The sequence below is a fragment of the Melanotaenia boesemani genome, chromosome 18 (genome assembly GCF_017639745.1).
Source record: "Melanotaenia boesemani isolate fMelBoe1 chromosome 18, fMelBoe1.pri, whole genome shotgun sequence".
NCBI classification, from domain to species: domain Eukaryota; kingdom Metazoa; phylum Chordata; class Actinopteri; order Atheriniformes; family Melanotaeniidae; genus Melanotaenia; species Melanotaenia boesemani.
The window spans coordinates 24326384-24339097 of record NC_055699.1 but is presented as its reverse complement, the minus strand read 5'-3'; the positions used below and the strand labels follow the sequence as shown (position 1 = coordinate 24339097).

At 38.5% G+C, this 12714-nt stretch overlaps 1 protein-coding gene across 12 annotated transcripts in view; it reads right to left on the bottom strand.

Moving 5' to 3' along the window:
- The window catches only part of LOC121628798 (receptor-type tyrosine-protein phosphatase mu-like), a 165821-nt gene that overhangs the window by 23439 nt on the left and 129668 nt on the right, over positions 1-12714 (bottom strand). For 8 of the 12 annotated variants that reach the window (XM_041968108.1, XM_041968110.1, XM_041968113.1 and 5 more), the window contains 2 exons: positions 2565-2652; positions 6-82 (listed from right to left, as the gene is read on the bottom strand). In XM_041968108.1, the coding sequence (XP_041824042.1) occupies positions 6-82; positions 2565-2652 (165 nt within the window). Of the gene's footprint in view, positions 1-5; positions 83-2564; positions 2653-11262; positions 11272-12714 lie in introns of all 12 variants that reach the window. The other 4 variants (XM_041968107.1, XM_041968109.1, XM_041968112.1 and 1 more) reach the window with 1 other exon arrangement.

Genomic DNA, 12714 nt, shown 5'->3' with positions numbered 1-12714 from the left:
CTCACATCCACATAGTTTGCATTGATGTAGTCAGAGCCGCCATCTCCATCCTGAGGCTGCAGACGCACACGAGAGTGATCATCTACGACACACAAACACATACATGCACACTATGTTAGTTGGCCTGCTTGTTGTCAAGGTGATGCTTAACACAATAAAGAATAATTAACTTTGTCTGAACTAAAGCTCTAATAACAAATTAATAGTCTTGTGCACCTAAAAGACAGAAAATGCAGAGTTTCTGTGCATGTTTTTGTTTGCGTGTGACATCCTAAAAATCACATCAAATACAAGTTAATTAATTAAATCTAATTAAACAAAATAATTAAAGAAGCTTAAAAAGGAAACAAAGTGCAACTTCAATACAGCTCCTCAGACTCACAGGAACCCCAGCCTGTCAGGGACCCCTGGGACTCAAGAAGTCCCTGAAACGCTGGGGGCCTCAGTCACTCAGGGGCCACCAAACCTGCAGGCTTTCTGCGTCTCAATGATGCTGGTCAAACAGAATCCATAAGCTCCACCTGGCGATTCTGACCCGAGCAGCTGATTTGCTGTCACAGAAACAGGTGTGTGTGTGTGTGGGGGGGTGGGTGTATCTGCAGGCCATCATAGCTCACAGCGTGTGTCTCCATCACACCTCATTAGCATAATCACACCACCAGAGGCTACAGTGTGCGTTTGCCTGGTATTAGCGTGGTGTTAGCACATTAGCTTTAGCAGTTTCATGATGTGTTTGCGACCCTGCAGCTGTGTGACGGCCAAACTGAAACCAGATCAGCCTGACAGGCGATAACACAACAACACCAACTGTCAGCTGCATCTCCTGCTCTGGATGAGCTCGTCATTCAGTGAATAACCTGACAAACCCGTTTCCTTCTTTACTTTGGTTGAACTACAATCTGTTTAAAGGGAAACTGTAAAACATCACTAGTGCTTCAACACTGAAATAAGTTTCTTCTCCATTACGATGTCCAACTTGTGTGTTCATATTCATTTGTACTAGATGTGCACAGAGTTTAAAAGGCCAGGCGAAGAGAATGTGACAGCATGACCCAATTCTAGTTTTCTTTTTAGTTCTAAATCTCCGTTTTGCAAAGGTAAGGTAAAAATTATGTTTTAGGGATCAAGGAGTAGTGGTCATATTACCCCTCAGCAGGAGTTTTTGATCAGCGGTTACTAAACTATTTTCATTGAAGACTCCCTTAATGTAACTATCAAAAAGCCAAGAGCCCCCGATACTGAAACCGTACTTGGCTTCAAGCTTTCATGAGCTACCTTCTTGTCACAAATGTCTTTTAAATGTTTTACGTATTCTTACTGCTCAACTACTTAATCAGTACTTACTGTTTAATAAGTGCTGGTTGGCTAAGTTGGCTTAAAATATTGTTAGATAGCATATTTTGATTAAACCATTTATTCACTTTTAGGCCTGATTTAAAAAAAAAAAAGGTTTTTGGGCTTTAAAATGTTGACCCCATGGATGAAATTTCCAAATAATAATAATAATAATAATAATAACAATTTCCAACTTTGGTTGATGCATCAAGTTCTAAAATGTGTTCATAGTGTAAAAAGAACTCCCCAAAGTCACAAAATTATCACAATCTGGAAGCTTCCATATGATGGCTGCCACATTTACTCATGTACGGATAGTTTGTTTTTACTCCAGCTGTCACATCTGCATGACAAGTAGAGATAAATGTCCCAAAACTGAAGACTGAAGCAGCTCAGCTGACAAGTCATAGAAAATGGTCATCAGGTCGGTTACCAGCTGGTTTGCGGTGATATTACTGCGGTCAGCAGGTGGCAGAATAAGTCCATCATTGCCTTCAAAACTACACTAACAAGAATTGTTCATGTTTTCTACGAAGCCTCAATTTTCAGGTGAGCTGCTGCAGTCTGCAGCTGAAGGAGCCGTTTGTGGGTGTTTGTCAGTAGAAGAAGGTGGGTGGTGAGGAGGGCTAGGGTAACATGTCCTGGGAGAATCAAATGCTCTAATCTGCAGGTAAAAGTGTTTGAATGTCTACATCAGATAACAGTTATTCATTCCTTGCTGAGCTTGTTTCACAGACATAAACAACCAGATACAAATCACAGGTCCACCAGCACAGCAGCGGACTCAGAGGCACATTTTAAAACTGACACACATTCAGTAACATCAGTGCTCTTTAACATCTGCTAACTCAGACTTTACAGTTTGTTCCAGATGTTAGATACAGCTCCAGTCATGCACAATGTGGCTTATGTCTGCAGTCATTCCTAAACTGGTGTCCATTAGATGGTGGTACATTCAGCAGGTTAGAGGTTAGTTATGGTCTTATTTAGACCACAATAGTTTTATAAACTGGTACCACTGCCTGCATCTGGCTAAGCCACACAGATGTTCCAGACATGACACACATTTGACCCATGCAACAGCTGGCTCCTGACTTCTGGGCCATCTGGTCCAACAACAGCTTCCAGAACCCAAAAATTAGGCCCGATTGTGCCCGCTGCTTCCACTGCGACGCAAACAGGTTAACAAGCACATTTCTCCAGGTGTTCCACCATGTGTGGGTACCTACAGGCGATGATGTTGCCATAGCGATTCTTCATGCGGTTCTCGTCTTTTTTGGCCGAATCCCATGGAGCGGACTGTCCCTCGAAGAAGCTCTGAGAAGACACAGAGATTTTTGTTTAAGAGCGGCGCAGAGCCGGGGTGATGACAGTCCATGAATAATGCAGAGGGGTGAGTTTGATTCGCCGCTCTCTGCCTGCGTTCATGGACACAACACATGATTAAGTCCAATTATGAGGAGGAGGCTCACGGAGAAGCCTGAGGCGTTCAGACACACACTGATGGTTGTGTTTTCATGAGTTTAGACTGAGGGAAACTGCTCCGACTGCTGAGGGAGGAAACAACACGTCCACAAGCTTTCATATGAAATCACACAAGGACAGACTCAGGTTACACGTCTGACAGGGTGGTGCTTATTTTCTGTTTCTTTGTGCTCCATCTGTATCTTTGTAGTTGCATTCTGTCTCTTTAGGTGTGTGTGTGCGTGTGTGTGTGTCGCACTTTGATCCACAGCAGGTTCCTGGGTCGCTCATTAAAATGCCGGCAGACAGATGTGTGTGTGACAGAAATCTAACAGCTCCAGACATCCATCAAACTGTGTGAATGACATCACACACACATGCAAGCACACGCACACACAAAGCTCCACATGACTGACAACGACGAACAAAGGGAGGAAAAAATAAAATGCAGAAAAGAATGGAAGGAAGGAACGAACTAATGACTGCTGGCAGTGACTACACTGTGTGTGTGTTTATAACTGCAGTCTGCTTCAGGCATTGATTTCTCTGCTGTCACTGAAAAGTTTACAGGTCATGACTTGAATATTCGCCACAAACTGCAGTCAGAGCTACATGATAGGCCTCTGTACCACCACTCCCATAGTGTTGGGGCATGAAACATACGGCCTGGGGACCAAAAAAAGCCCACAAGACGAAATTGGATAAATGTGAAAATGACATAGACATAACTTAAATTTTTATAATAAAAGTAACTCTTATTTTAACTCTTGTTTAAATCTAAAACATTTCCATCTTGTTCCATCTTCTTTTTTTTTATCTTTCTTACTTAATAGTTCTGCTTCATGAAGTGAGTCAGTTCAGGTGGTCAGGATTACCACATACATGTAAAAACATACATGTATGTACTTTTAAAAAAACTTCTCGATATTGAAATGTTACTCTGATCTCGACATTAAATACTGAATTTTGTTTAACTTTCAGATACCTGGGATTAAGTGTTTGGAGACTACACATGTATTACAACCTCTAGATCGCAATCTACTGTATCTGACAGAAGTCGTAATAAAAAAGAGTAAATATGTAAATTTTATATATATATATATATATATATATATATAAATCTCTATATAAAGTTTATATAGTGTATAAAATGTAAAAAATGTGAAATTATAATTATAATAAAAATAAATATCAAATATAAATAAATTTTTTTCACATTTAAAATGATTAAAATAATAAAATTTATTATATAATTTTAAATCTTTATAAAAATTTTAAATTATATAATACATTTAATTATATATGATACAAATATAAATATAAAATATACAATACAAATACAAAATGAAAAAATAAAAGAAAATATGTAAAAAAAAGTTAAATGTGTAACAGAGTAAAATAAAATTGAAACTTTGTTTTTCAAGAAATTTCAGGTTCTTTATATTTTCTAAAAGCATAGTTTATTAAATGTAAATATCTTGATAATGTACTTATACTTCTTTCAACAAAGGAAAAACAAAAATGATTTTTTGTTTATTTTAAAGGTTATAATACTGCTCCAGCCCTCTGGAGATCAAATTACGCTGAAAATGAGTTTGACACCCCTACCTACAGTATATAACATTACTGAAAGATTCGGAAAATTAGGAGGAATCTCTGTGCACATGGAACACGACCAAAGGTCAAAACCGGATGCTAGTGATCTTGGGGTCCTCAGGCAGCACTGCATTAAAAACAGACATGATTTGCTACTGAAAATAACAGCAGCCAAGGTCCAGGACTGTAGAGCAGCTAGAATCCTGCATCAGACCAGAATGAGACAACGTTCCTCTCCTAAAACTCCAGCAACTGGTCTCCTCACTTCCCAGACCTTTTACAGACAGTTGTTAGAAGAAGAGCGAATGCTACACGATGCTGAACATCACCCTGGAACTACTTTTTACAAACGTGTTGCTGCCATCAGATTCACTATCAGCTCATATTTTCCATGAAATGGTAAAACTGTCTCAGTTTCATCATCTGAAATGTTGTTGATCCTCTACTGGGAATAAAATATGTGTTTTATATATGAGATTTATAAATCATTGCATTATGGCTTCATTTACATTTTACACAGAGTCACAACTTTTTTGGAGTCTGGCTTGTACTAAAATAAACTACATTTGCTGCCAACCGGAGGCTGCACAGCATCGAGTTGCTGACATTTAAAAACATGATTATACACAGAAAGTGTGAGTCTGATTAGAGTAATTAATCTATCTTTTGCAGATATTCTCATTATGAGGACATGGAGCGGTGAAGCAGTGAGGATGACTGTGTTGCCCTTATTTTTAGAGAAACAGTGAAGATCTGACGTCAGATACAAGGAGGGTTTTAATCAGCTGATCAACACAAACGATGGTCGGGATGCTGATTCTACAGGTCAAATCAGACAAAAAAAGGGAGTGAATAAAGTCTGAAATGGCGGTGAGGAGCACAGAGAGCAAACGTGTCTGATTTGATGTAAAAAAAAGTCTTTCACTCATTAATGGTCCATGTATCATGTCAGATACATTTTCTAAGACCTTTTGCATCACTTTATGGTAAAAACTTTGCTCAAAACCCTGATGTACACTACCGTTTAAAAGTTTGGGGTCACTTTGCCATGGGATTCAATAGGGAAGTGACCCCAAACTTTTGAACGGTAGTGTACATAATCTGATACTCGTCTTCTGGTGGACATCTTTTGCACATCAATAATTCTGACATATGGTATTAAATGGTAAATATTCAAAAATTATTTTTGGTAATTATTTTTTTAAACATTTTGTTAAAGGGCCAAATAAAGAGTTTAAGACTTTGAAGACAAATAAATATTTTAAAATGTTGCATTTTCTCCCCATTTTTCCTCAAGTTGGGTTTTAAAGGGTTAACATTGGCAGTCTGTGTTTATAGACATCAGTCTGTGTGTCTGATGAAGACCAGGGATTATAAAGGCTGTTTACTGTTTTGAAAACAGGACTTATAAAATAAACATTCACAAACTAAACATAGGATTGCATGAACCTTTTCATGAACCGAAACAGGAAGTTCTTCCTAATTTGTGTCCGTGCTGCAGGAACTGAGGAAGACTGTAGTTCATAAGGAGATATATGATGGAGGAATAATAAAGTGGACTCGTCTATCATTCACCGGCGGCCTGACCCTACACCTCTTCATCAGTGTGAATGCAACCAGAGAAAAAAAACTATGAAAGTCTAAGGTGCTTCAGGGAGATCCAGTCCTCTTCCCCCTCAAAGTCTCAGGAACAGTTTAGTATCATAAAAGAAAGGTGAGATCATGTCCTCATTTTCTCTGCTATTTCTCTATGTGGACGTTCAGTTTTTTCTTTTTTTTTGGTTTGTTTTTTGCTTGTTCTTTCTTGGATCAGACAGACTGGTTCTGGTTTTTAAACATGGAGATCACAAAGTTTTAGTTAGTCTGCTTGGTCTCCAGAACCCTGATGTAAGAGGTTCTTAGATCTGGAGCCAGTTTTCTAAAGCTGTCAAAAACACACAAAAACTGGTTTTAGATCAGGCTCTGGTCCAAAACTGGACTGGAAAACATTCAGTGGATTGGATGTGTCAGTGGTCCACGCAGCGATGACCATGATGCAGATTTACGCCTTGTAGGTCTCGCAGGATCCAGTGAAAAACCATGTTGGTTGTGTGTCTTCTTCCATCTGAGACCATTTCTTTATGTTTAGGCACCAAAACTCAGGTCCAGATAGAATCAAAGTTTGTCCTAAAACTCGCCTTCAGGATGAGACCACGTGTGCAGCCACTTAAATGTGCAGCATTGACGTGAGACCTTAAACTGGCTGTTTGGTTTTCTGGTGACAGAAAGAATTTGTTCTGTTTTCAGCAGCGATCAGCTGCGGGAACATGAAGTGATGCCACACCTGTCGCCACACCAACATTCTTTCGCTCACCTGCATCTGGTCAAAAACTGGACGAATAAACAGCTTTGAAAGCTTGTTGTACCTGAACAGAAAGAAGCCACTTTGTTGGTTTCCTGTGAGCACCCCCCACAGGTAAATCTAGACCAGGTGGGAAAACACGTGAAAGTTCAGGAGAAGCATGTTCACTGTGCAGCTAAGTAGCGGTGCACAGCTGTTTCCAGGTCTCTAGTCATAAACTAATGGACACATCATCATGTTAATCTCTGCGTCACAGTTTTTTCATCAGCATAGTTGGGTAAACACAGTGTTTACAGTTATTAGTAGCTTATCAGCTACATAGCAGGGATCTCTAACACAGAAGGAAACTTTTAACCCTGGATGGAGGAGGAGGACGAAAACTGAGGCTCTCACTGAAAAAATAAAATTTAAGTTGGATAATATTTTTTATCCCCTTGATGCCTGTTGTTGCAAATTTCTGACAAACTGTTCCAGGTCTTTTTTGAAAAAAAAAAAGAAAAAAAAGCTTTTCTATATATGATAAAATAAAATAATAAAATAAAACTTAAAATTTTAAACAAAATAATTTATAATAATTTCAGGTAAATTCAGTTCAAGAGTTAAATCAAGGCTAAATATTCTTGTGTTTTAGCCTGTCAGCTTCATTTAGATATTACTGGAAATAGCAACAAAACTTGATTTGCCAAGAATTTGCAAAACATTTTTTTGATTCAAGCAGCACTGATGAAAATAAACTTGGAACAAAGGAAATTAGTGTTTGGTGGATTATTCTTTCTTTCATTCATCATCTGTACCGCTTCGTCTATTACGGGTCGCGGGGAAGCTGGAGCCTAACCCAGCATTTAACAGGTGAGAGGCAGGAAGACCTGGACAGGTCACCAGTCCATCGAAGGGCCAACACAGAAAGAGACAAACAACCACTCACGCTCACTCCTAGGGAGAATTTAGTGAGCAAAGAGTGACCAAAAGCCGAAGAACCCATGCATACACAGGGAGGACATGCAAACTTCACACAGAAAGGCCGCATCCCCCCAATTCGAACCTCCCCCCAGTTCAGGATCGGACCAGCGACCTTCTTGCTGTGAGGCTGCTTATTTCTTCCCTTTAATAAAACCAGTTGGTGCTGTGTCATATATCGTTAGAAAGCCTGATCAGTCACCTTTACAACCAGGCAGAACTTATAAGAATGGGGCGTCTGTGGAATGAACAACACAGCAAAAGGTGGAGGTAGCACCTCCACAAATGTGCCAAATAATATATTCTCCTGTTGGTGTTATTCTTCTTGAATATTTTGCCTGGATCTAAAAAATTAAGACTCTGATTAGACACTAAGTGTACATGGAGCCATTTCTGTCTTCATCTTCTTTATAAAACAGGCTCATCTTCCTCCCCATTTGTCACCTGACACTCTGCAGACTCACAGATTCTTCTGGATAAAAAAACGGCATCTGTTTCACACACACATGTTCACTGCCACACAGATGGAGATCCTTCATTTCTGATGAGGTTCTGGTGAAACCATAAAAAACACACACAGACAGAAACTCAGTGATGCTCTCAGCAGATGTTCAGCTCTGGATGCAGATGGAGGTCCTGCTCCAGCTTGATCAAACAAGAGTCATGTGACATGTTTTCCATCAAACAGGCATGCTGAACTGAACATGGTGAGCCTGAGCTGCAGTCTGTGCCTCTACAGGTGAGTCTCAGTGGTAAGCATCTGTTTTCCCCCATCAGTCAAACAATGAGTCCACCGGTCTGTAAATTAGCTGTAGGACTGCTTCATCACCACCAGATTCTAATTCTTCAACCATCTGAAACTGAAGGTAACAACTGGTCAGTAATTTAGGTCTGGAGCCAGAACCTGGTCATCACAACATCAGCCGTTTAGCTGCTGTAACTGGTCAGAACTTCCAGTAAACCACAGAAACAGGAAGTGTGTCGCTATGCTGACATCGTGATTGTGATTGGCCAAATGACAACGCTGACGCGTTTTTATCATGAAGACCATGTGTCTCCGATCCCAGAGGAAGAGGTCTTATGATGAGTTTAACAATAAAAAAAGAAAAAAGAAAAAAAAAGTCTAAAGGGCTTTTGATCTCTACGAGTCATGTGATTTCATGTGATTGCTAAATTTGTATATAAAAAGGTTTGCAAAAGTGATGCAGCTGATGTCAGGAAAAGGGGATGGATCAACTCAGATCAACATATTTTAACTCCCATCTGTTTGGATGCTGGAAAGTTCTGTTCATCCTCCAGTTCATCTTCAAACATCACATTCTCAGCCCCAACCTTTCACCGGACGGTTGGTGGTCAGGAGCTGTCTGCAACACTTTTTAACACTAACTGATGTTTTCATACCAGGTCTAGAGCTCAGTTCCAGATGTCTGAACAGGAGACCTCTTCTGTCTGAACAGGAGACCTCTTCTGTCTGAACTTTAAACCTGCTGTTCTGCTGCTAGCTTTAAAGAACACACTGGTATTTTCTTCAAACACTAAACTGAGGCTGGGAGCTTCTGACCGGACTGGAGTGAGAGGTACTACAACATTTTACAGAATAGGTTGAAGGTTTGCTGTGGACATTTTCATTCTGTCTGGTGTTCAACCTTGCACAGTTAAACTCCTCATCTTCACTACTAATCATTGCACTGGACTATATTATTCGCTGGCTATTCTCACTCTTACTGTGTATAGCTAAATACCTAATTGTATAAGTCTTGTAAATATTGAAATTTTTATACTGTTTTTCATTTTTTTTTGCTACCTTAAGAAGCACAACTGCTAAATGACTGTACCGCTGCAACACCTAAATTTCCCAGCTTGGGATGAATAAAGTACTTCTATTCTATTCTATTCTATTCTAAATATCAAACAAACTTCATTAAATTCTGTGAAAATGGCTGAACTGCTACTGTTAGAAAAAGGCCAGCTCCATTTATGAGTGGAGGTAACGGGTCTGGATCACTTCAGATTTTAATTAGTCTCTTTCAAACTGATTGTAAATTGAATGCACAAAAAAGTAAGAAAAAATATGTTTGGTGGATTATTCCATGATTGGAAAGCCTGATTAGTCACCTTTACAATCAGGTAGAACTTATAAGGATATTGCTTCTGTGGAATGAGCAACACAGTTAAACATGTGGGTATTGCCCCCCAAAAAAGTACAAAAATGCCCGGTAATATTCTCCTGTTGTTGTTCAGTCTGGTTCTGAGTTTCTTGGTGGGTTAGGTCATTGAACTCTCTCACAGTACGAAGAAAAAAAACCCATATTTGCCATTTTTATAATTCAGTTTCCAGCATTCTAGCATCATGTAGAAGATCCATACACAGCCACAACAACTGGTTCCTCCTCCTCATGCTGGTCATGGATACAGTACCAGTTATAGGTCTGAACACACTTTTCCATTAAATCCACTGGGTAAATGTGTCCAAACTTTTGACTGGTTCGTACTCAAATTTCAAACAAATAAGTGAACAATTAACACACAAAAATCAAAACTTTTAAAGTTGTAAAAGAGTATAGGATAAGGCCAAATAATTATCTAGTTATCTAATTATTAACCCAAGGAATTTTATTTCAGGAATTTTGCTTTATGTTTACTTTATATTATATACTTTATATTACTTTATATATACTTTTTACTTTATATATTTACTTTCTTAAAGTTTCTAGATTCTAAAGATATGGGATCACAACAAGCTCCAGAACCTGTCTATTAATCAGGTGTCATACATCTAGCAGCAATTCAACCTCTGAACCAGAGTGAATACCAATGGGAAAAATTACAGGGGGGTTGGGACTTTTTTTTTGAGGGGGGGTGCTCATGTTTAGCTGTGTGCAAACAGCATAAACAGCAGCATCCTGTTGCTCTGTGGTTTCATGATACGATGTTGACCCATGACACACTGCTCTACGACCCTGGATACCAAATTATTTCCAAAAACCTTAAACAGAAACTTTTCTTATTTTTTTTTTTCCATTCATGTTCGATGTTCCAGTGTCAGGTGTTTAAAATGAAGAGAAAGGTTCATACATTGAGGTAAATTAACAGAAATGTTCTGTGAGCTTCCAGAAAATGGCCAATCAGAGAAAAGAGAGGTCTTAAAGAGACAGGAGCGTTAACGGCTCGTCTTGGGATGAATGGAGGAGCTGGAATCAGAAACGTGAGGATGCTGAAGTTTCTCTGGTGGAGTCCCAGAATACAAAAACCAGTCCTCTTCCACTGGACTAAAAAATACTGAGAAACATGTTCTAAAATTTTCTTGTTTTGTCATAAAAATGATTCAATATGTTTTTCTTTTCCCCCTCAGAACAGAAGGAAGTGTGTGTATGATGCAGGGAATGGTTACCACGGAGACTGGATGTAACTCTGACACACAAACAGGCACAAACTGCAGCAGGTGAATCTAAGCGTCGACATTCAGTACAGATCTAATGGGTGCTTGTGTTGCTACATCTAGTCCCTGATAAGAAGTTGACAAAGAAACACAGAACGTTAAGAATCTGAACACCAAGAAGGCGTCTTACCTCGTTAAGCTGTCCAATCAGATTAATTAGTAAAGGAGAAGCATGGAGGGGATCAGGGAGATAACAGTCATCAGATTAAAGCCACAAACATCTGACTCACTTCATTTTTCAGTTCTCATGAGTCCACGTGGACTCGCTGTGTGCTCACAGCAACACACATGTAGAAAACACACCTGACTAAACCAATAACAACAAACATGTCTGAAATATTGTTTAAAAAAAAGGTAAATATTAACAATGAAATGAAGCTAATGAGACTTAACATTAAATGTTTAACAATAAATCTGAGTTTGTATGGATTTTCAGACACATCCAACATCTGCAGCTCCTCTTTCTCAACGTCTCACCGATCAGGTTATTGATGACCAGAAACGGAGAAAAGATTCTGAGATGTTTGTAGGTTTGAGATGTTAGAAGTAAGATCACAGCTGTAGAGTAGCAAGAATTTAAACAAATACTGTCATCTTCTGCAGATTCACAGCCAGCGTGTAGAAAACATCAAGATGTTTTTATTTAAGAATTATTTTATTATTTTTCTTTACACATTTCTATAAATAACCAATCAGGTGATAGGATTTTTAAATTAGAGCAGATGGACTATAATTCACCAGTTTTGGTTGTTATTATTGACGTTGACTTGATGTTAAAAACTCATCACAAAAACTCAATAAATGAGTATTTGGTGGATTATCTCTAGCTTCTTGGCAATAAATCTTCTTTGTTGGAAAACCGGTTTATTTCCCTTTTAAATGGAGCCACATTTGTAAGCAAATTGCATCTAAAAATACAGAAATGTGGCAATATTTAAAAGGGAAAAAACAGATTTTTCAACAATAGAAGATTTATTAATTCAATCCTTTTTCTAACAGTCATTTGTATTAGGGCTGCATGATTCAGAAAAAAATGTAAATTTTTTGCTCAGAATTGAGATCACGATTCTGTGGCACGATTTTTTTCACAAAATGTTTTTGCACTGAACATTTACCAAAAAAAAAAAAAAAACTATAACAAGTTGAGGGCCAGACTGGTTCAATGTTTATTAAAAACCTTTTTAAAATGACCTTATTATACACATTGCACCTGGAACTAACAGAGTCTATTAGTACTTGCCTATAAAATCAAAAAAGTCTGTTCAGATCTGTTGCATTTATTTCTTATGGGTCTATATGCACTTTTTTCCCAGAGTAATTTCAATTGAAAACATTTTCTGCAGGCTTTCCTCATTTGAAAAATCAAATGCCCTGTTATAGCAAGAGAAAAAATGCAAAAACTTGAACTGCACTTAATGTCAGTTAACTGAACTTAATTATATATAGAAATGCATTGTATAAGGTTCAGCCGGTTACTGACATCTGTCTTTGTTTCTTGCTTTGTACATGATTAATGTGACTGTAGAGATTTGTGACAGTGCCTTGCGGTGCTGCAGCCAGGGCAAAACATGCTTTACTATGC